At 42.7% G+C, this 25,820-nt stretch overlaps 1 protein-coding gene across 1 annotated transcript in view; it reads left to right on the top strand.

Annotated features, from left to right (window-relative positions):
• Positions 1 to 21,719, top strand: part of Rassf (Ras association family member) — a 39,087-nt gene extending 17,368 nt beyond the window's left edge. The window contains exon 11 of the mRNA XM_076522676.1: positions 21,521 to 21,719. Within this exon, the coding sequence (XP_076378791.1) occupies position 21,521 (1 nt within the window). The 3' untranslated portion in view covers positions 21,522 to 21,719. The remainder of the gene's footprint in view (positions 1 to 21,520) is intronic.
• The last annotated feature ends 4,101 nt before the right edge of the window (positions 21,720 to 25,820 follow it).

Here is a 25,820-nt window from a genome sequence, read left to right as displayed (position 1 = left end):
GCAACGTGGCGCAATTTCAAAAATAATTGTCTTCGATGTTCTTCGTTTTGTGCGACTACTTTGAACCGTTGGACAGCTGTAAGTTTTTTCCCTTTCGCGGGACTCGATTGCGAGACTCGTAATGTCTCCCATACTGACGCTCGGATTGTCCGCTAAAAATGGATAATTTGAGAGATACGATTATTCGAGCCATGCGGCTCATTTTTATAATCGTGGACAATTTATAACTATAACAATAAACTGCAAGGCTCGAATAATCGTGTCTCCTCTTCCCAAATTGTCCATTTTTGTGAGCAATCTGAGCGTCAATTAGAGAGACATAACTGTATTCGACCTTTGCCATTTTTATCCGCAAGCGTTCACCGTTTCGACATAACTTCACATTGTCAGTCAGCGTCGAATTAGTTTCATTTGCGCCACGGTTATGTCAGCACGTCTGTGAGAACTTATTTGCCTGAGAAGCTTACCCGGCATCGGACTATTACAGTTGCATAACCTCGCGCGTGTTTCATATCTCAAAATAAATAGCATCGAATCTGTGGATCAATTGCAATTTCAGTAATGTCTCCCTAATTGACGCTCGGATTGTCCACGAAAATGGACAATTTTGGAAGAGGAGATACGATTGTTCGAGCCTTGTGGCTCGTCTTTTTATAGCTATCGATTGCCAACAACTATAAACTATAGCCTTGCAGTTCGAATAATCGTGTCTCCTCTTCCGGAATTGTCTATTCTTCTGCAGAATCTCAGCGTCAATTAGGGAGACATTACCGTACTCGACCTTTGCCATTTTTATCCGCAAGCGTTCACCGTTTCGACATAACTTCACATTGTCAGTCAGCGTCGAATCAGTTTCATTTGCGCCACGGTTATGTCAGCACGTCTGTGAGAACTTATTTGCCTGAGAAGCTTACCCGGGATCGGACTATTACAGTTGCATAACCTCGCGCGTGTTTCATATCTCAAAATAAATAGCATCGAATCTGTGGATCAATTGCAATTTCAGTAATGTCTCCCTAATTGACGCTCGGATTGTCCACGAAAATGGACAATTTTGGAAGAGGAGATACGATTGTTCGAGCCTTGTGGCTCGTCTTTTTATAGCTATCGATTGCCAACAACTATAAACTATAGCCTTGCAGTTCGAATAATCGTGTCTCCTCTTCCGGAATTGTCTATTCTTCTGCAGAATCTCAGCGTCAATTAGGGAGACATTACTGTACTATGGAAGCGCCGATTGTGACGACGCGTGGTCGGCTAACTAAGTAGTTAGTAGTAGAATCTACGATTGGTCAGACTTCGTTTCATGGAACTTCGTATTCGTTGCCCGTATTACAGTAACGTCTCTCTAATTGACGCTCAGATTGCCAACAAAAGTGGACAATTTTGGAAAAGAAGATGCAATTGTTCGAGTCTTGTTGCTCGTCTTTTATGGTTATCGATTGTCAACAACTATAAGAACGAAGGTCACAAGGTTCAAACAATCGTATCTCCTCTCCCCGAATTGTCCATTTCTGTGCACAATCTGAGCGTCAGTACGAGAAACATTACTGTAAATACACAGGTCGTCCCGAAGATGTCGCAAGCTCCCGAAATGGACGATTCGTGAAAATCTCGTTGACGAGAAAATTTCTATTCTCGCCGGGTAAAAAAGATCGCATCGGACCGGCAATTCGAGAGCTTACAATTTTGGCACACTCCGCATGAACGCGTGCCGTATAGAATTACTGTATAATTCGGCGTATTGTCATTGTATGTCAGCAATAACGAGGAGATCGTTGCGAGGACTGTGCGCGCGTGAAAATAGAAGAATCTGTAGAAGCGCGTGATTTCTGAGAACGTTGTTGAAACGGTAATTAAAACCTCCTTCGGTTTCTTTCGTCGCGTTTCTTTCGGTTTCTATTCGGAATCTAGAAGCCGACTTCTCGAAGCGATGCAAATTCCAAGCACGAGTTACACGACGAAGCTTGACGAACTTATGTTCGCGGCATACATACATACATACATGCGTGTTCCGTCGCGTCGTGGGAAAAGGATGGAAAGAAGTTATGGTCGCGCTTCGCAGCTCGACGTCGCAGCTTCCCGTGAAGTGTCGCGTGTGCGTGCGTGTGCGTGTGCTCCTGCCTCGTCTCTCTCTCTCTCTCTTTCTCTCTCTCTCTCTCGCTCATGCTCGCGTTCTCGCGTTCTCTCTCATCCATTCACCGCCTTTCACTCTTAACGATAACAATTGAATATGAATTAGAAAAATAACATTATATCGTAGACAACAATTGGTTACAGTGTAATAATGTACCAGTAATAGTGTATTTTTTTTTTACACAGTACTTTTCATCCCCGTCTTTCCCCCGTTTCATCATCATCATCTTCTTCTTCTTTCTTGTCGTCGTCGTCGTCGTCGTCGTTTTTGTTTTTTCTTCTTTCTTAGTTTTGTTTAAAGCGTGCCATTGACGTGGGGCGCCGTGACTGGCGGCTCGTTAGAACGCTAGGAATTAAATTACACGTCATTACATAGTCGTCGATCACGTTGCTTGGTCGGTCGATCGATCGTCGATCGCCGGGGATCGACGATCTAGCGGTCGATGGGATCGGATTCAAATGGGACTTGCAACTTTGTGCCAACGGTTATTTATATTATAATGTATCGAACGCGGCGGCCGTCGGCGAGCTGCTGCGCCCTGCTGCCACCCTCCAAAAAGATAACAACGCTTCTTCGCTTCTTGTTCATCTGCATTTTCATTTTCACTCGCGCCAATCGATCCGTAATTTAGCTCGCTTTGCGAGAAACATCGGCGAACCCGATTCTCGCCGTTTAACGCGGCGCGGAGCATTTATTCTATGCAGGGAAAATTTTATTCAATCTTGTTTTTAGAAACATTTTTTGAAAAAGAAATTGTCCTAATTGCAATTCGTCGATTCAATGTTCAAGCATTATATCGTAAAATTCGATCGAAAAAGGCAGAGCTTTCCTTAGCATTTATTTCCATTCGCGCCGAACATTCGACGTTTACGATAAACAAAACAATAAATAAATAAATAAATACAAATAAATTGTCTAGAAGTTCGAACGAAGAGCTTTTCTTGGATTGTTCTCGTCGTCGTAGGTGGTCGCAGAGCGCCCAGCCCGTGCACCGGGCAGTTCCCTAATTAATTAAGTAATCAATCAATGAGCCGAGTGGCTACCCCTTAGAATTACAATACGTAGACAGCGCCCGGCGTCAGTGGAAAAAAATCGTGGACAGATTTAGAGACGGCATGCGATATCGTGACCACATGCATATATAATCTTTTTCCCCGTTGTCCTCGCGAGATCGGTTCTCCCCGATTTGGATTCTCCCGTCGCCACATAAAAACGTTACGCGTAGAAACGAAATAATTTGACCACCACAGCGCGTCGTTCGGCCGTTTCTCTTCACACGTGGTACAATCATCAATTTATCAAGCTAACACGTACTAGTTTACGGTAAAACCTAACCACGGCTTGTACGACAGACATGTATCTATAATATATATAATATATAATTATATATATATATATATTTATGTGTGTGTGTCTGTGTATATATATATATATTTATATAATATATAGTATAGTGTTTATATATTACAGTTAGATTGCTCATTGTCAATTCATCGGTTTATCACATTTAGTACAAGTTGAAAAATATCTCTAACATCCACGTGAGGCAGCGCCTCGTTCGCCACCATTCCGTTTTCGTTTTTTTTTTATCGTTTTTTTTTCACAATTGCGCCGCCCCTCAAATTTCTTTAAATTACGCTAGTTATTACATCGTAATCGTTAATATCTATCGGTAGGTACGACAAACAGTTATTACAGTACGGCGACGAAATCTTCGTTATATTCGTTTATTTTCTCCGTTTAAACATCCTCGCAGACCGGATGAACGTGATTGCTAAATCGACTTTCGTTAAAGCTTCAGAGACTGGCGAGCGGGGCTCGAAATACTACAATGAAGGGGGCTTGGGTGGGTGGAAATATGAGCAAATCTCGGACGAGCGGCGTGGAGGGGGGGACGCGAGGGGTGGCCGCGGGTATCTCGAGTCCCGCGACGCGATCCCCGCGCACCCCTTTCTGCCCTCGCAAACTTTTACATCTTACGTCTCTCCTCTCGCTCTCTCCTATATCGATCGGATAGACCTTTTATTCCCCCTCATTCTTCCTCTCTCTCTCTCTCTCTCTCTCTCTCACTCTTTCTTTCGCTCTCTTTCTCTCTTAATTCGGCTGCGTGGCGAACTCTATTTCAGCAAAATTAGCGGAAGTATTGGATGCCTAAGAGATCTGGTGCGCCTCTCGGCTAAAGGTTTACCGTCGTGCTGCGACAGTAGAGGGGAGGGGGGACGTCGTTTCCCGGCGAAAAGTAGCAGTTGTTCTTGATTATTGCTAGAGATAACGCGAAGTTTAAGGAAGAAGATTAGGAAAGATTCTATAAACACACCTACGATTAATTTTGCCGAAATAGCATGGGAGTACCGACGTTCCTGCGACGTTCCTAAGACGTTCCTAAGACGTTCCTGCGACGTTCGCCGTCGGATCGCGACGGCTCTTCGGCGCGCACGCTTTCGTGTTACATCGATTGATTCCGAAATATCTTTTTACACACTTTCCACTCTCTCTCTCTCTCTCTCTTTTTCTTGTTCACTCTTTCTCTCGCTTTCTCTCTCGCGTTTCGCCTCCCTTGCTTTCGTCTCGACAACTGTATACGCTATTACATAGACGAAGCTGAACGCTGAAATCGTTTGTAGGTTTACGTTTTTACTTTATATACTAACGCTTGTTATTTTTTTTCGTTTAGCTTTAGTTTGCTTAAATCTTTTTTGTTTTAAAATAGACACCAAAAAGACACCGAGAGACTCGAAGAAAGGTTTTGAAATAGGAGATTAAAGTCCGTATCTCGGCAACTACGGTCGAAGAATTGTCTGACTACGTTTTAACGAGTCGAGTTAGCTAGGCTAGGCTACTACTTTTCCCCTAGTCGCGTTTTTTTTTTCTGTCGCTATATACGGTACATTTTCTCTGTGTAGACTGTGTGCTGCTTCGTTTCTTTGTGTGCATCGGCGCGTCTCCGCGCCTCGCGTGCGCGTGTGTACCTGTGCGCGCGTTATGCACGCGCGCGTGTGTTCGCGTGTGTGTATGTGTATGCGTGTTCGTGTCTTTACGCCGAATAATGTACACTTGACGGTTTAAACTTACGAGTAGTCGTTCCGTACGGACGGACCGACGGACACCGAGGATTTGAGCAAACTGTTATTGCACGGAACGCATAAACTCGAAACACTCCCGAATTGTTTCTGTCGTCGCCTGTTCGTTTTCTTATGAACCCGAACGGTTCGTTAAGAGCCCGCGGCAAAAGAGCGGCCCCGTTCGCGACTCGACGCGAAAACATTCGTGGCCAATTCTTGTCGCGCGGCTAGTTTCGTTCGCGACTCGACGCGAACATTCGTGGCCAATTCTTGTCGCGCGGCTAGTTTCGTTCGCGACGAAACGGACCCAGCGATCGTCGTTTCGCGACGATTCGAAGCTCGATCGAATTCGACACGGTCGGCTTCGCCGAGCTTTCCGGAAAAACAACGGAAACAATAGGAACGTTAATATTGCTTTCCGCTCGGCGAACATCTTTCCTTTTTCTTTTTCTTTTTTCTTTTTTGTTTGTTTTATATCACACTGCTCAAAATAACGAGATGATCGTACTTCTGGATCGGATATTATATGGACGAAAGAAACACTGTATCATATAGTAATACTTTTCCATGTGTATGTGTGTGTGTATGCGTGTGTCTGCGTGTGTCCACGCGCGAGTGTCAAGATCGTCGTGGAAATTTCTTGACCGAGGTCCGAGTCGACCGGACAAGTTTCGCTCACCGATTTCTCATCTCTTCTTTTTCTCGCATTTAATGCGTTATTTTTCTTAATCTTCGATATTCGAGCGTTCTCGTTACAAGAAATCTTTGAAACGGCGCGCGCGACTTTTTAGACATTTGCGTCGAGAAGGTGCTTCGAATAAAAATGAATCGGTTTCAAGCCGGCTGCATCACGTGAGCAAATCAGCATTTGATTGTGTCCGTTATTTACGAAGATTTATTCATATTTATATATTTATCTTCTCCACAGTGGTATCTCATTGTACAGAATAGACGTTTATATATTATAAACGTATATAGTGGTGTAATAATATAAGTTTTAGTGGTAATAATAATTTAGGTTTTAGTGGTAATATTAAAGTTGGGCGAACTTGAACCGAGAAATTGCCACAAAATTATCGTTTTTTTGAAGTTATCTCGTTCGGAAAGAAAGCGAAGCAGTGTTCAATGTTCAATTAATTCGTGGTCATCGTGTATGTCTCGAAGTGACATTTCAAAAAGCAAAAGTGAAAAGTCAAGATGACTTTTTCTCAAAGCGAAACTTTTATCGAAACATTTGTCGTCCGATCAATCATAGCCGATCAAGTCTCCGATAAATCATAGCGATTAATTTGTTAACCACTATATATGGCCTCAAATGAGACAGGTTTCGAGCAAATGGAGAAATTTTACTGTGCGAAGAGGACACGTTTTTCTCGCAAGAATTTCTTGCAATAGATTTATTCAAATAAGCATTGCTTATCGAATTTTTCTTTTCTCCGAAATTACACGAACAAATCAAAGACTCTTGAAATTCGGCAATGGCGTTAAAAAAATGTCTACCATTCCCTCATATTGTAAAACAAACACATTCTTCATGAACACGTTTGCCATGCCTCGAAATACAATCATTTAAATGCCATTCATCTAGCAAACGCCTCATCGTTTTTTATAGACTTTCATTCTTCATTTTTGTACGTGTTTCTGATCGTTTCATCCGATCAGCGATCTTCATTTTCAATCGCGCGTGGATGAAGTCGACAACAGAAATGATTGCACGCTCGTGTCCTTATAAAACTATTTTTCTTAATAATAATAATAATAATATAATAATTCAGGTAACATCCAAAGCAATTTGCTCGGCATTTTGCGCGAAACAAAAGCAGTCGTTCAAGATTGTTCTGCACATCGTCAATCGTAACTTAATTAACATCTTCAATAAATACGAATGCGATAAAAAATACGAATGACCGGAGACTTGCATCCTCTTAATTAGGTTAACCGTTTTAGGTTAATTCGTTTTTTCGTTTGTTTCGTGTTGGACGAACGATGAATCGTAGCGTGACGCAGCCGGTTCTTTCGAAAATTACATTTCCGATCTTATTTACACTTTATCGAGAATTTCTTTGTACTCTATTCCTGGTGAAATCGTCGGTATAATATTCAATAATAAATAAATAAACGCCGGAATGCCGGAGGACCCATGCGTGGACATCGTTGCGGCGGACCTCGTCGCAACTTTCAAGCGAAAATGTTAACAATATATCGGATTATCATTCTCCAGCACAGATTCTGCTTCCCATTGTCATCTGATTACGAAGCAGCGTACGCATTTCCTTCAGAGAATCTCATTATTCTAACGATCGAAACATCGTTGGACGGAACAGATTATTGAATCGTTATTTTGAGCAGTGAATAGACGGATCGGTTCGGTACGGTTCGGTTCGGTTTCCTAGCAAAATCGATGCGCAACGGAATAAAACAATAATAATAATAATAATAATAATAATAATAATCGAACCTGTTCTCGGTTCATCGGCCACCGTGGTCGAACTTCGTGGCGAAACTGCCGCGAACATTTCGGTTCGCGTCGCGGTCGGGCCTCTTTCGCCGCGGGCATAATCACTCGCGTGGTCTCTATCGATTAAACATTAACGGCGAGAGACCTTCTTACAACTTCCTACCTAAATACACTTAGCATATATCCTCGGAACATAGATAAACCAGTTAAAAACATTGTATATGTTCCTATCTACTTATACACAATATATAGATATAATGTTTGTATATCATAACCATATTAATAATATTAATTACATATATATATATATGTATTTATATATATATACGATTGGAGTAAATAATTATTAATTAATCCTTATGCATATATCACATCTGATCGTTCAGTCAGTATAGGAAGACCCTCGCCTCGTCACCAACACACGCAAACCCGCTTAAAACATCGTTCCTCTGGTTTCGCCTTTTTTTTCTTATTCTTTTTTTGTAACCCATCGAATTTTTTGTCCCGCGTTCACCCCGTTCGAACTGTACTGTTCTCGCGGGGAACGTCCTACGTGAAACCAAAATTGTCGTTATCTATCCCCCTCTAACGTTGTCCCACCCCATCCCGCTTCCTACGGTGCATACTTCGTTATTGTTTACACCTACGCACGTTCTCACCCTTCCTCTCCCGCTCTTCCGATTCGTTTTACGTTAATCCGACAGTGTTAAACAGAGACATCTAATCATTTGTTCGCTGTCGTTTTTTCTTTTCTTTTTGTTTTTGTAAAAACCTGAAGTCGCGCCATCGAATATTAATATATATATGATACACTTATTACGTATTCATAATATAAATATAGGAACATTCATTAAATATATTTCTGTGTAGGCCGCGGCTGCCGCGCGACGTTCGGGAGAAGATACGGGGATCGGTTCGGCGGATCGTCGAAAAATTCTGAGAACGGTTCGTAGAAAACGAGTCTGTATCGTTCGTCTCGTTTTGCTCGTCTCTGCCGAGACGACGGGGAGTTTCGTTGATTTCACCGAGTTCATTGTTTTCATAATCGGAGATCGATATTTCACGCAGAATTTTTCGATATTTTCTTCGATTTTTTCTTCGATTTTTTCTTCGAGTACTGTTCGTCTCTTTCTATCTCTTCTGTCACTTTCGTCTCTTTCTATTTTGCAAGAATTTGTATTTCCTGTACAGAGAGATCGCTTAATTATTCACTCAATTAAATGTTCGAAGTAGCGTTTGAAAACATCTCAGGCTCATATTAAATTTGCTAATTTTTATACATAAAAGTCGTAATTTTTGCTGACTTTTATACATAAATGTCGTAATTTTTGCTGACTTTTATGCACAATATTGATACATAAAACGATTATTAATTTGTTAAAAGAATAACCGTGTTCCCAATTGTCTTTTGTTTCTTACGATTGTGACTCGAAAAACTTGTATTTTGCATAAAAATTCGCGGTGTAGTTAGTTTCACTGGTCTTCGTTTCTTTTGACAATCTAAATATGACTGTTATTCGTTAATTAATAAGTCGAAATAAAATTTTCGATTCGTCTGTTATCAAAAACTGAGAATATAAGCAAATGGAGACACACGAGAAACAAAAGTTGTCTCATTCTTGCATATCACAGTAATTTCTCCCTAATTCGCGCTCGGATCGCGCACAAAAATGGACAGTTTGGGAATAGGAGAAACGATTATTCGAGCCTCGTGTTCTGGTTTCGATAGTCGTCGATTATCAACGACTGTAAAAACGAGCCAGAAGGCTCGAATAATCGTGTTTTCTCTCTTCGCAAATTCTCCATTTCTGTCTACAGTAATTTCTCTCTAATTCGCGCTCAGATCGCGCACAAGAATGGACAATTTGGGAACAGGAGACACGATTATTCTCAAGCCTCGCGCCTGGTTTTTATACTCGTTGACAATCAGCGAGTATAAAAACGATCCACGAGGCTCGAATAATCGTATCTCGTCTTCTCAAATTGTCCATTTTTGTGCGCAATCCGAGCGCGAATTAGAGAGAAATCACTGTACACGTTGAGTGACAATTGGAGAGAATTTACTGTATTCGCACGACACACGCCGTCGTACTTTTTACGCAGGAAAATTGGAAAATTTTGCATCGGAAAATTCTAATTCACAGTCACCGAATTATGCGGGCAACTTTCACCAATAGCGTAGAAATATCTCGCTGAAAAATCGAACGAACTTTCCAGCGACAATTTTTTCCTCGCGCGACGATCGAATGCAAAAACGTCGTTTCGACCACCGTTCGACGGTAAAAAAACGAACACGATGCTTATCCGAAATCAAACCGGCTGCAACTTGAAAACGAAGCAGAACAGGACACAATGCGTTTACACGAATTTCTTCTCATACTTTCGATGCGCCGAAGCGATCACTGAACCTTGTCCCACGCGTCGCGTCACACCCCGTGTACACACATATTTATATATACATATATGTATATACATATACATACACATATATATAATATTATCATCGTCGCCACCACCATCATCATCATCATATATATATATATATATTTATATATATTAGAATTTTTGTGTATATATATTACTTGGTGTTGTATAGATAGCTATAATTCTTTTTAAACGTAGTTTAAAATGCCCAATACGTTCCATAACGCCTGGCCACACCATTTAGCCTCTCATGGTTCGAACGCAGGAGATAATTACGATCGAATCGTCTCCGTCGTGTCGCGGCAAATCTGACTATCTACGATCCGCCCGAACTGCCGGTGATCTCGGATCACTTTTCGCGCGGATCAATTCTAACGTGTATCCAACGAACGTTGTTTCGGGACAGGAAAGCTTTGTTTATGGGGCGGATGAAGAAGAAGAAGAAGAAGAAGAAGAAGAAGAAGAACCATAGACGATCGCGATCTATGCGTCCTTAAACAGTCGCCTATAAAGAAACATTTCACGTTCGCCGAGAACGAACAGACTGCGGATCTTTATGCGAAATGAGAAGTTTTGTCATCGTTAAAACTGTGAATAAATATTACATAAATTATTAATATAATATTAATATTATATTATATGTATAATAATTATTAATATTATTAATATTACATAAATTATTCCTTTAACGCGAGATTTACGGAACCCGACAAAATGGCGGGTCACTGATTTTTCATATCGTAACGATACATTTCTGAGCTATTTATTCAATTCATATGTCACGGCAAATGTAGCGATAACACTCGTTAAAAGTCAGAATAAATGTCTTATTGTTGCAAGCTAATACGAAACAGCTGTTTCTCGCGCTCCGTAAATCCGGCGTTAATTAAATCCAGCGAGCCGACAGCGACGCGACGATATTCTGAAATCGTTCGAACGACACCGTCGTTTTGCGATTGAACTTCCAACCTCGAACTTTCCGTCGCGAATGCATAAAATCCACAGTCCAGCGATGAAATACGAATCGTCGACGGCTCAAGATTCGACCGAGCGAACGATTCGAACGAACCGATTTCACGAGCTAAGAATTCGCGCGACACGAAGAGCGCGAAGCTTGGACACGTTCGATGATATCGAACGGAGATAAAGGAACGCGAATCGCCGATTCGGCGGACAATATAAAACGAAAGCATTTTATTGCCAGGCTTCTCCGTTCCGAGACTCGTCCGGAACTGTCCGCGCCGGCGGTATTTGCAGCGTGGCGCACCGACGGCCGGCTATGTACACGAAAAGCCAATAATGCATCGTCAATGGTGTGCATCGCGAAGTGAACATGTTAATTATCGACACCGCTACTTAATACGACGCAAACATTAACGCGTACGGCGCACGGCTTGTCAGACCGCCGCGGCGCGGCGTGGTGTGTGCGATATTAAACGCGACGCGGCTCGCGCGACGGCAAGCGTGTTTCAGGATAAATATTTAAGCCTCGCAACTTAGGCGGTTTCCCTGCTTGTAACGTAATTTCAATTGTCCACGCGTGGGCATTTGCGCGACGTTGTTGGCACAGTGGAAGTTTCCCTAATCGGCGCTCGGATTGCTCACAAAAGTGGACAATTTCGAGAGAAGAGATGCGATTATGGGAGTTTCGTGGAACGTTTTTATAGTCGCCGATTATTAAGAACTATAAAAAGGAGCCAGAAGACTCGAATAATCCTCTTTCCAAACTGTTCATTTCTGTCTACGATAATTTATTTCTAATTCGCGCTCTGATTCTGCACAAAAGTGGACAATTTCGGGAGAAGAGATGCGATTATGGGAGTCTCGTGGCTCGTTTTTTACAGCCGCCGATTATCAAGGACTACAAAAAGGAGCCAGAAGACTCGAATAATCCTCTTTCTAAACTGTTCATTTCTGTCTACGATAATTTATTTCTAATTCGCGCTCTGATTCTGCACAAAAGTGGACAATTTCGGGAGAAGAGATGCGATTATGGGAGTCTCGTGGCTCGTTTTTTACAGCCGCCGATTATCAAGGACTACAAAAAGGAGCCAGAAGACTCGAATAATCCTCTTTCCAAACTGTTCATTTCTGTCTACGATAATTTATTTCTAATTCGCGCTCTGATTCTGCACAAAAGTGGACAATTTCGGGAGAAGAGATGCGATTATGGGAGTCGTGGCTCGTTTTTTACAGCCGCCGATTATCAAGGACTATAAAAAGGAGCCAAAAGACTCGAATAATCCTCTTTCCAAACTGCTCATTTCTGTCTACGATAATTTCTTTCTAATTCGCGCTCAGATTCTGCACAAAAGTGGACAATTTCGGGAGAAGAGATGCGATTATTCGAGCCTCGCACCTCGTTTTTATAGTTGTTGACTAAAAAGTTGGTTAACCATGGTTGCTAACTATAAATACGAGGTGTAATCGCTCGAGTAATCGTATCTCCGCTTCCGAAATTGTCCATTTTTGCGCGCAATCCGAGCGTCAATTAGGGAGAACTTAACGTAGATCTTTCGGAAGTTCAAAATTTCGAGATTTCAGCTTCGTCGATATCGACGGGAAAAGGATCTAATTTTGTTGCAGACAAATATTTCCGAAATAAAGTGTCTGTGACTCGAAATATCTTGACTCGAACGAAATGGAAAGACGGCGAAGCGTAAATAAAATATTCTTTTCGTGTTTCACGTTGCTTCCAGTTCGAGACTTCGTTCAGTTTCTAGGTTCTCCTTCGATCGTTAATGCTGCATCAGAAGTTCACGTTAAGCTTCAATATTAATCGGTATCCGTCGGTTGAACGGAATCTTGGGAACCGGTACTTTGTAGAACGTGATATTTTTCTTGCAATAATGAAATATTAAAGAAATATTTCATCGAATAGATTGTGACAAGAAGATATATTTTAACGACAATTTGCCGGGAAATGCTCGTAAACCAAGCGAAAAATGTTTTATAATCAACGAATGCAATTTCTAATGCGCGTGTAAAATATAATAAACAAATAATAATAACTAGACTGCGGATTTTTCATGGATTTTTGACTAAACTGAACAGATCGAGTACAAAACTGTAAGAATTTAAGTAGAATTTGAGAAGAATTTTAGAAGAATTTGAGGATATTCTTATATTATTTTCGACTTGTAACAATTATTAAAAGAGCAAAGGCATTTTCACCTGAATTACATTTTGTAAAATTAACCTCGACAGTTTTAATTTCTCTACAAAGATCCGCAGTCTAATGATAACGAATAATCCGGCATATTTACTCGAACTTTACGTTTGTTTCTGGAATACCTGAAATCGCATGTTGTTAACGAAACCGTAAATTGTTGATCGGTGAACACAATAATGTCACAGGTGCACTGCAAATATATTATACGTGAATTTTGAGAAAGGAAACTGAGGCATCATTTCCTTTTCTACACCGTTAGCTTCGATGGGTGAGAAATATATTGGAACTTTTTTTTATATCAAATTTCGTAACCTACGTGTAGGTTTTATTCCGTCAATCTCGAAGCATGACGTGCAATTTTCACTGGCAGAAGCTCAAAATTCAAAGCGGCGCTTCAAAAACGCGTTACCCCATATTACGAAATTTCCAGACTCTCGCGTAAAATTGCAGAAATCTAAAAACAACGGCTTTTTCAATTTAAAGTGGCCGTGTAAAATGGACTTCAAATGAACTGTAACAGATGAAAATATTTTATAAACGGCCCCCGCGCAAAGAGAGTTTCTCGACAACCCCTAAAAAAATGAGGCCTGCTCGTTCTTAGCCAAGTTAGCCGCTCCAATCTCTTCGAAAATTGCGCAAGTCGCAGTAATTAAATCTGCGTACGTTTATTTCTCATATTTTGAACATAATTTCACACTTTTATAAAAGTATATTCTTTTTTTAAAAGTATATTTTAACAAGGAATATCATAGATCAAGAAATGGAAGCATTTTGCGCAAGTCGCTGTAATTATATCTGCGTACGTTCGACTCTTTTAATATCTTGAACATAATTTCACACTTTTATAAAAGTATATTCTTCTTATAGAAGTATATAATTTAACAAGGAATATCATAGATCAAGAAATCATATCAAGAAATGGAAGCATTTTGCGCAAGTCGCAGTAATTATATCTGCGTACGTTCGACTCTTTTAATATTTTGAACATAATTTCACACTTTTATAAAAGTATATTCTTTTTTTAAAAGTATAATTTAACAAGGAATATCATAGATCAAGAAATCATATCAAGAAATGGAAGCATTTTGCGCAAGTCGCTGTAATTATATCTGCATACGTTCGACTCTTTTAATATTTTGAACATAATTTCACACTTTTATAAAAGTATATTCTTCTTATAGAAGTACATAATTTAACAAGGAATATCATAGATCAAGAAATCATATCAAGAAATGGAAGCATTTTGCGCAAGTCGCTGTAATTATATCTGCGTACGTTCGACTCTTTTAATATTTTGAACATAATTTCACACTTTTATATTATAAAATATTCTTTTTATAAAAGTATAATTTAACAAGGAATATCATAGATCAGGAAATCATATCAAGAAATGGAAGCATTTTGCGCAAGTCGCTGTAATTATATCTGCGTACGTTTGACTCTTTTAATATTTTGAACATAATTTCACACTTTTATAAAAGTATATTCTTCTTATAGAAGTATATAATTTAACAAAGAATATCATAGATCAAGAAATCATATCAAGAAATGGAAGCATTTTGCGCAAATCGCTGTAATTATATCTGCGTACGTTCGACTCTTTTAATATTTTGAACATAATCTCACACTTTTATAAAAGCATATTCTTTTTATAAAAGTATAATTTAACAAGGAATATCATAGATCAAGAAATCATATCAAGAAATGGAAGAATTTTGCGTTCTAACGAACATGCTCCTCAAGAACAGCCAACTGGTCAATAGTAAATTACAATAAAAAATCACATAATCTGAACGAGATACAAAATCGAATGTCTAAAACGACAGTATAATATCGCCTCATTTGCTTTCGTCTTGAAGCAGTCGTAAAAACGATCTTCTGGCCTGCCAGACCGGAACCACCCCTTGAAAAAGACTGACAAATTACGGCATCGACTGAAACTGGACGTGTTCGAGCAACAAGCCGGATCAAACGGAATCGCCGCAGCGGGGGAAACGCCGCGACACGCAGCGCGGATTCGAAATGCCGAAGAACCAGTTAAGTTTCTAGAGCGGAGGCTCATAGTCTATCGGACATCAATTTCCAACCGCGGAACAACGGGTGCATCGTGCATTATTCCATCCGGTGCACGTGAAATCGCTCGGCTCGCGGTGCCCCGAGAGAGAGAGAGAGAGAGAGAGAGAGGGAGAGAGAGAGAGAAAGAAAGAGAGAGGGGGAAAGAGAGAAAGAGAGCGAGAGAGGGAGAGAGCCTGTGCTCCCATCGAACGGACGTTCCCTTCCGCAGGCCACGTGACAGACGGACTGCACGCTCCTGTAACCACGTACACGTACGTGCACGCATATATGTATATCCGTGAATACATATGTATCGGTAAGTGTATCACTCGCAGGTAAAATATAAAAAAATATTACACGCGGATATATCGGGAAAGTGCTCGCGCTCGCGCGCACTCGAGCGCGCGCGCGCGTGCTCCGGGGGAAGAAAGTTAGGCTCCCGACGACAACGCGACGTTGCCGATCCGTCTAGCGTCGCGCGCGCGCGCGCTCGCGCGCTCACGCCAGCATGCGGAAAACCGTGGCCGGCCGTGCACACGTGCAACGCGAAAGTAATTCCTTTGTGCCGGGGCACAATCGCGTTGAATATATTATGCCGTGCACATTTCGGAGGTACGTTTTACTGACTTCGATTGAAAGACGACTGGGTATCACGCGACCTAACGTGATGCGGAGTCACACACTCGCCACCCCCCTCGCTCGATCCACGTACACACGTACACCCTTCCTGATTCTCATCTCTCTCTCTCTCTCTCTCTCTCTATCTCTCTCTAGGTCTCTCTTTCTCTTTCTAGCTCTCTCTAGCTCTCTCTCTCCTTAGCTTTCTCTAGCTCTCTCTTTCTCTCTCTGGCTCTCTCTAGCTCTCTCTTTCTCTCTCTAGCTCTCTCTTTCTCTCTCTATCTCTCTCTAGCTCTCTCTAGCTCTCTCTTTCTCTCTCTAGCTCTCTCTTTCTCTCTCTAGGTCTCTCTTTCTCTCTCTAGCTCTCTCTCTCTCTCTCTCTCTCTCTCTCTCTCTCTCTCTCTCTCTTTGCGTCAGACACTGTCCCGTTCTCCGTTTCCCTCGACCGAGCGCGCACACACGGCCGAACGGTGCACCGTCACCGATTAATTGATTCTTGGAATCCGACGTAAGTTTGGACGCGGTTAAAACGAGGACCCGTTGCATTATTTCTCGTTATCGACGCGCCACCCCGCCGACGAAACGGGGATCGACCGGCTGTGTGGGTCACCGGGAAGACTTCGTCTATTCTTGCAGACCTGTGACCCCTTTCTGTCGCGAACCCCTGTGCAACATCGAAATTTTTTCGCCGCAGTCGCGCCGCGCCGCTGGTTTATTTCCCGCTAGATTTCGCTCTAGTTTCTACTAGACGACGGATTTTAAGCATTCGTTTGAACGTCTTATTAGTCTAGACCAATTTCGGGGGCAGGTTTCAACGGATTTTGTTGGCCGCGCCGAGGGCGGTTTCTCTCGCGATAAGTTCTCTCGCTAAAATGAATCCGCTAAAATGAAAATCTCCCCTGCCCTTTCGAAAATTATTTCGAGGCGTCTGTTTATATATGTTTATATATGTTTCACGCTGAAATTTTCACGGAGTTCGTACGACGAATGTACTTGTGTTGCGACGCTAAATTTTTCATTCGATTAGGATGATCAAAAGCTGACATTTATCCAGGACGAGTGACTACGTCGTTAGACTGCGGATTTGATGTATTCGTCGGGAAAAATGAGCGAGCGACAGTTCAATTAGCATTAGGATCAGGCGAATGAGACAGTGTTAAATATTAGTTCTAATAAATATATCTAATATTGAATATTAGCTAATCGAAAAAGAATTGAAGAAGACAGAAGTCATTTTTTTAAGTGTTTCATTGGTCTTCATAGTCGATGCAAATGATTTGCATTCCGCATAAAAATCCGCTGTACAGCATACTTCGCGCACAGCTAGAGGGTTGAATGATTCAAAAATTATTGACAGAACTTCGATTTAAGTCCTGCCTCGAGCAATAAGTCCTGATTAAGTCAAATAATTATCAGCTATTCGTTTATCTGACACGGAAAATGTTTCCGTTGATATCGAAAGCGAACGCAATGATGAAACTCATCGCATATAAACGAAATATTAATATACAGGCTGTTTCAAATTATGCGTGTTTTGAGCCTAGTATAACAAGGAAAGAAGGGACTAATTATTGCACTAATAATTGCACTAATTATTGTTTACCCGACTTCACTGAAATTTAGATCTACACAATGCGATGCAACTGATTCAAACGATAATAAGTTTACACGTTGCAGAACACGTGCAATATTATTTTTAAACTGTTAAACGAAAGACTCAGCTCGTAAAAAGAATAATTGGTCGATCAAAAATCGCTGTACTTCGGAAACTATTGTTTTTTTATTTATATGAACATTTTTCCTTATTCTTCCCTATTCTAAATGCACCGGCGAAGTTATGCTCGCGCGTTTCGAGGCAAACTTATTACAAACGAATATGTATTTCGTCTTCTTTTTATAAGTTACAGCACGTGAAAATTTGACTTTGAGTTCAAAGGAAGCTTGGACCCTTGAAAATCGAATCATTGATCAGAAGATTATTGAATATTGAGTCTCACAGGGGTTCGTTGAACATTGGTAAAAAAATTCACGCTAATTCGCGTTTAGATCTTGCGCAAAAATGAGCAATTTGATAGTTGGAGATATAAAATCGAGACGCGAGGCGATTATTCTCAAGCCTCGCGCCTGGTTTTTATAATTGTTGACAATCAGCGAGTACAAAAACGAGCCGCGAGGCTCGAATAATCGTGTCTCCTCTCCCCAAATTGTCCACTTTCGTGCGCGCAATCTGAGCGCGAATCAGAGAGAAATTACTGTGACTATAGCAACCGAAAAATTCGTAGAACGCGTCTCGCAGTTATTACTTAAATTCCCTTTCGTCGTTGCTTCGATTCGGCGCGAAAAAAAGAAACGTGAAAACAGTCTCTCAGCTTCAATACGTGCGTTCTCTCGCCTTCGGCTACACTTATCCGAAAAATTTGGCACTTCGAGTGTCGTCGAAATGAACAACGTCCATCGTTCAAACAATAATTCCGTTGTGCTCGTTGTCAAGGATCGAATAAATCGTGGTCCATCGTGTTTAAACATCTAAAACCTTCTCTAAAAGCGAAGTGAACCAAAATCCGGAAACCGAAATCGCGCTGTTTCAGCCGCTTAATTAACAGCGTCCGCCGAATTGGACGCGTTCGCCGGCGAACGTAAACCGTGGCAACGTTCGTGAAATTATCGATAAAAATATTTACAAATCGCTTTCGCGTACAACCTTCTCTCCCACCTACACTGACTCCCCGCACTACCCCTAATCGCTTTACGCTCCTAATCGCTTGCACGAAGCGTTTCGCTACGCGAGATCCTCAAGCAATCGTTCTCGTCAAGGCGCCGGCAAAGATTGTACAAATTTTTGTATTTCCTCGCGAAAATAGCTGTCTCGTGATCGCGAAACCTATCGTCGAACCGCTCGTTCGGAGCCAAAACGAAATAATATACCTAAAGCGATTCCGTTTCGGAGGAACCTAAACTATTCACGGACGAGGCGCGCGGAACGAACAGTTTCTCCGTAACCGCTGTCGCGAAATCGAAAACTTTCGGCTTGATAAAACGGTTAAAAGTCGTTTTAATAACTTCAAAGAGCACGGCGTTTTCCCGCGGAAATTCTGCGCGACAAAAAAAGAAGAAGGAAAACAAGGAATGCCAAGCAATCCGCGAACGACACGTTCGCACGCGGCCACCCGTGTTCTTCTTTTCCGGTTTCCTTCGCGAGAAGATCTCGCGATTCCACTCGGAATACGTTTCCCTCTGATTCGGCAGAGTTCTCTGCCGTATAATCACAGAAAAGCTGTCGGAGGAATCCTCTCGGTTTTCGTAATCTCGCCAGATCACGGCGAGACCTGGCGAAACCTGGCCGGTTTCAGCGTTCGACAAGCTGAAAAAAAGTCGCGATCGCGTTCCGCCGCGGTTCGGCTTCGCGCTCTTCGATCGTCGCACGTCGATCTGACGGAATTTTGCGCCCCCTTTCTTTCCCTGCTAAGCGTCCTGTACAAGGGTTGAGCATCGTATTACACGTCGGCGATGTAACGCAAGTGAAAGCGAAGTATCGTTCGATAAAACGTCCAAGCCGCAGGTTTTCTATCGTTTCGAACGATTTGTACAGATCGATTGGAAACAAAATATCGTTGCGATCGTCGATGATGTTCTAAAAAACGGTTGGAGCGTCGCGTCGCGCCATGAACGATTGTTCGCGTAACGTGTTTTCGCTGTTCCGTATTTTGTTTATATTTATCGGCTATATCGCTTCGTCGTCGCAGCAAACGAAAATCCATCGTCCCGCGGCGGACAATAAAAAGTGGTCTGTTAAAACACCGTGTCTGCGCTAAAATATCACAAGTTATAATGGCCGTTATAAAATATTATCACTGTTGCTGTCGTTATCACTAGTTTTCACCGTCATATACTCTATATAGGAAAAATATACATTGTTAAGCGTCGATCGCGGATACAATTCGGGTACGGTGCGAAACGTAAGCGGTCGAAGGAAATCGGTTGCCTCGATTCGAGAACGAGGGACGAGGAGCGAGCGCGACTCGGTCTGCGAAGCTTGACGTTCTCCGTGATCGAGGGTTCGAAGCGGGAAACACGCCGGATCGGAAAAATATTCAGCTGAATTCGATTTTCTCCGGCTCGATCGGCTCGCGTCCGACGAGAGCGCCGCGAACGCGCGCGCGTTTCCAAAACAGGGAACCGACGGGACCCGACCTCGAAACGAGGTTATACACTACCGCGTTCCGGCGATCGCGCGCGCGCGCGAGACCGTCGAGAAGAGACAAACGAAATACGTTGCATTGTTTTCATTGAACGTAATCACCGTAATCACCTCTCTGCGTTATAATATGTACATTTGGTTCGTTTCCATCGGCGACCGTGCGACCTAGATTTGGCAACAGCGCCTCCGCCGATTCGCGAAAACCTGAACGCCGTCGCGTCGACGGTCAATTTGACGGCCCGCTCGACGCGCGGTGAGGTCGCCGTTTTTTCTTTTTCTTTTTCTTTTTCGTTTTCTTTCTCGATTCATCGGCATTGGTCGCGTCGATTTCAACGTTCGTCGATATCTATCCGTAAATATGGTCTCGGGACGTCACTTAAAGTGTTAATATTTCCGCGATAGGAACTGTAACACATCATTGCTGATTCGAAAGTGTCAATGGAATCAAAAGTCGGACGTAAACGATGTAAGTGAATATAAAAAATATATCTTTGAAATATTATGATTAAACTGACCTAACTCGGCTACTTGTCGCCCTCGGCTGAATAGTCTAACTATACTGAATATACATATATCTCGCCTTACACCGATATCACAGATTAGAAAATATTCTTTTTTACAAGAAAGGGAGCATCGTTAGTTGCAATTGTCGGGGGCCGCTCGATTATCCTGACGACGATCTGCTCGCGGACGTCGATCGAGAGATCATCGTGTCGACGTTGAACAGTTTCGGAAACATTTGCCGGGCAAGTACGAGAGCGTTTATGGGTTTTACGACGCTTTCGCGTCGATCGAATGTCGTCGACTGTCGAATTAGAAAATACCAAAAGATCCGGAAAATTCAGAAGAAAATCATCGTTCGAAAGCTGCTTTCCCGAAGAGGCAGTCGTAATCAACTATGCGTGAATTAATCCGAACGTTACTTCTCATCGAAATGCGAAAGCGCTTCAACTCGACGCGCTATTCGTCAATCGTCCTTTCTTTCTTTTTTTTTATATACTTTCGCGGCTCTTTCTCGCTATAATTCGTTGCTCGAACAACATATTCGCCGTCCAAGAAACTCGATTGACAATGATCGGCGAAATCTCGTTCTCTCGACAAAGAAAACTCGCGCGATCGCGAGTCACTCTGTAAAAAAATCGCACGAAACTCTGTAAAAAATCGCCACGGATCGTTGAAACCGTTGAACCGCTTCGCTTCGCGGTTAACGCGAATCGTTTCAACGTCTGATCGCGAACTTAAAAAACCGCGAGGGACGCGTTTTCGTGCGCCAGGCGGGTCGGTCTAATTTATCGTATCGCGACTAACAATGGTCTTTCTCTTGAAATGAAACTATACAGGTACGTATATATACATAATATATACACATCGAACTAATTGTTATTTCTAATTCAAGGACAAGCAGCGCGTCTTCAACCCCGAAAATAACGGAACTTCGGAAGAAGTCACAATTTCGACGCGTTCGCCGAGTTCCTTCCGACTTGCGGGTCCTCCGGGTCCACGAAATCGTTCGGATTCCTTCGAAATCTGAACAACGGGAGACTTTTTTTGTTAACCTGCGAACCTGTGGCTTCTTTGGCTGTTCGTCGGGTTTGCCGGTTTCGCAGAAATCACGCGCGGCCAGCTGTAAGTACAGTGAAATCATTTTGTCAATGTATAACACGTTGCAGCGTTGCGTTTTGTTCTTTTTCTATTTAATTTTTTAACTCGATCTCCGATTGCAAATAATAATAAAAAATAATAACAAAATTGTCGAGATAGAGCTGAAGAATATTGTTGCACAATGCTCGACTTGGTAAAATTATGCGACGAGTAAGATACTTTTTCATTAATTTTTAAATCAGTTTTTTACGATTGACTCGTGGAATTTCAATTTTATATCAAGAATTCGCGGTCTTATTGCAAACACTCGGCTGATCGATAAATCAGGAAATGAGAAGTCACGATTACACAACGATTTAACCCCTTCCGGTGTAACGAAGAGTCGGACTCGTCGAAGAATTCGACGAATTTCTTTCATTTAGAGCGAATTAAGATTCTCCGCGTTTTTAATTAATATTTAAGAAATTATTAACGCTAGAACAACGAGCCACTGAACGCGCTGTGTATTGCATTTGAATATTGCAGGATTTTTATTACAAAATTGGCTCGAACAAATACATACATATATACATATGTATATAGGGTGTTTCCTTAACTTTTGCTCACATTTTTTCGCGCATTTCTGTTAATCCGGCGGAAAAATGTTTCGAACAAACGTTTATCGGTTCCCCGTTTGCTATACGAGGGAACATTTAATTTTAACAAATTGTTATGTTTTCAATAAAATTTCTTTAAATGGCATTGCATAGTTTTTACTGCACATTAATGCAGTTCGTAACAAGGCGATATGTTTTGAGATGTTTCCAGATATATTTCCCCTTTAGATTTTTATCTTCGGGGACATCTGCAGCCAATTGTTTATGATAAACCAATTGATAATGTCCAACAGCTCCGAGTGTGTGTTAATTAATGTTCCAACTAAAATTGTAGTACTGAGAGCAGAGTTCTGTCTTGTAGAACATGGATTCTAGTTCAATCTAAAGTATAAGAGTATAATTAATAGCAATACAATGATGAAGAGTATAAATAAATTTAAAGAGTATAATAATATAATAATTAATATAATAATTATATATAATATATTATATTATAATATAATATAATATAATAATTATATAATATAATATAATATAATATTATAATATAATAATTAAAGAGTATAATACAATAATAGCTTTGTATCCGTTAAATACGTAATGATACTTTCTCGTAATAAAATTATCAATTTGCCGATTGATATATCCTAAAATAAAGAAATTTTCATCTTCAATCGTTTCTTCCGATTGAACTAAAATTTCGTTCGACAGCACGTCGTTGAATTCGTCTTGATGTGAAATAAAAAGCATGCAATGCCATTCAGAAAAATTGAGACGACCCCGACTTTCTATTAAAAAGATAACAATTTTTAAAACATTTATTTTTAACATTTGTTCGAAACATTTTTTCGTCGGATCAACAGAAATGCACAAAAAAAATGTGTGCGAAAGTTAAGAAAACACCCTTCCCTATAATACTTCCCCACAAAATCACCTTTGCAATCTTAACAATTTCTAAAACAATATTCTAAACCAAGGAACCCGAAACCCGTCGTTTCAACGTGATCCAGTTGCTGCGGCGTTAAATTCGAATAATTGCCAATTATTCCGACCATCGAGAAAATCGTACGGCAAAGGGGTTAGCAACGTATTTTACCTTCACAAAAGTAATTCTCCCGTTTCAATGCTGGCCGCTGTGACATACGATCCAGATTAGTGCAAACAATTCCATCTGCAAATAATTTTAGGGCAGCGGAGCCGGATGCTCCGACCAATCACTGCGCCTTCGCTTCGTTTCCGATGACACAATTAATACATTTATCTATTTATCGAACAATTAATTATGCCCGAGAACGACACCAAAGGCACAGCAATCGGTCACCGGCACAGTGACCGGCTCCTTTACCCTACTCGACCGCGATCCAGATTAGTATCCTATCTGGAAACAATTTTAGAGCAGCGGAGCCGGTTGCTCCGACCAATCACTGCGCCTTCGCTTCGTTTCCGATGACACAATTAATACATTTATCTATTTATCGAACAATTAATTATGCCCGAGAACGACACCAAAGGCACAGCAATCGGTCACCGGCAGAGTAACCGGCTCCTATACCCTACTCGACCGCGAAAATCACCAACCAGTCCCATCGCGAAGCTCTCGCCGCTTCGCAACGAAAGCGTCGGCAGTCCTGTCGGCGATCCTTTTGTAATCGCAAAAAGAAATGCAAGAACCCGGGAAAAGGTATCCGCGTGCCTCGGAAACAATCGTAAGAACCGGGAGCTCGGGCTCCGGGCGGGACCCGGGCCGGCCATTTCTGGTGGCAAGGCCTCGCGTACACGGGTCGGAGCAGGAAACGTCAAGCGCAGTCGGTCTTTCGTTGACAGAACGATTTGCAGCTTCCCTCGACCGTCCATAACGTAGTAAATTTCGCGTGCGGTGGAAATGGAACGGCAGCGGGCGGACGGTGGTCGGCATTATAAAAGCTAACAGAGGCATCAGGCGTCATGGAACTATTTTTCTTAATCCTTGGATCGCTTGATCGCGAGATCGCGCGCGCGCGCGCGCTAGTACGCGCCCTCGAGAGACGAACAACGAGACGGGATTTTTTTTTCTCCGGTCGACGTATCGAAACACCGGACGAAGCCGTCGCAAATGAAAAATTCTCGTCTCGTCTCGTCTCGTTTCTCCCTCTGCACCCAGTGCAGCTCCCCCTGTCACCCATCTCTTCGCTTATTCCACGACGAACGCGTGTTACGTAGCATCATTTTTTTTCCCCCACCCGCGGGGCATTCGTTTCTTCGAAACTCGTTGACATTCGTTGGACATGTTCTCGGTTTATTAGTTACGTTACTGCTTTTTTTTTACGTCGTTCCTCCTGATTTTCTCTCGTTTTATCACTCTCCTCCGGTTCACCTCGCGGAAACCGTCGCCTTCGCTTCGGGCCTACGAACCACTCGTTCGGGCCCGACGGCGCCTCGACGACGCCTCGAACTCTTACAGCCTTAATCGACAGCGCTATAAATACGGAAATTTATCGACTATATAAAGGAATCGCGGCGCCGAGCCGGCCGGCTCGCGAGACAAACGTTCGATCGGCGATCTTCTCGCGGCTATTGTAATCGTCGATTCGGCGCTCGCGCTGGCCGGCGTGCCCCGATAGGTCTCGCCGGGTTCTTCTAGTCTTTTCTTTGGCACCGTGAACCGTGTCCGTCCCCATCGGGCGCACCCTGACCCGCCGCCGCCGCCGCTTCGGCCGACCCAGCTGCGACCGGGCCCTATAACTCTTAAGTAGCACCTTCGTTATTCGACTTCGTTTCGCAAATGCGCGTACACGCAGGCGGCGAGTGCGTCGCAATTACTATAGCTAGGGACTGGACGTCCTGACGGAAATCGGCGGGACTGGTTTCGCGGGGGGCTGGTTCTCGGGCTGGTCGCGGGCCTGGCCCGCGGGACTCTCCTCGGCGGGCTCGCCGCGCCAAACTCGGCCTCCGCGCGACCGCGTTCGACGCGATCGCGCGTACTCTCGGGAGGGACGAACGGAGTTTCCGCGCGGAATTCCTGCGGAGAAGTGTCGGGCGGAACTTGCTTCGAAACCGCGGGCGATCCGGGAACTCTCGAGCTTTCGCGCTCCGCGCGCCGGCTGAGCCGACGATACGCGATGTCGTCGTTTCAGATGCGAACGCCGCCGGTTGATTGATTCGGGATTAGAAAGAATTCTGTCGGCCGCGTTCTCCCCCTTCCGCGACCCTCGGTTGAATGATTGAAAACGTTGCGGTGGAGCCGCGATCATCCGCGCGTCGATTATTTCGGACGTTTCGTCGCGCGGGCGCGTGGATTATTCGGCCGTACGGTCATCTGCACGCCGGTTGTGCTGGAGAATTATGCGTATGGTTTGTTAAGATCGAGCTCTGATGGGCTTGTCGACGCGTGTTTCGTTGTTGGTCGATGATTCCGCGGAACGGGAATGCGGTAAAGTTTGCCGAATTCGCGGCTCAGATCGCGCGCACAAATGGATAATTTGGGAAGAGGAGACACGATTGTTCGAGACTTGCGTCCTG

The sequence above is a fragment of the Megalopta genalis genome, chromosome 6, assembly GCF_051020955.1.
Source record: "Megalopta genalis isolate 19385.01 chromosome 6, iyMegGena1_principal, whole genome shotgun sequence".
Lineage (NCBI taxonomy): Eukaryota > Metazoa > Arthropoda > Insecta > Hymenoptera > Halictidae > Megalopta > Megalopta genalis.
This window is presented reverse-complemented; position numbering and strand designations above follow the sequence as displayed.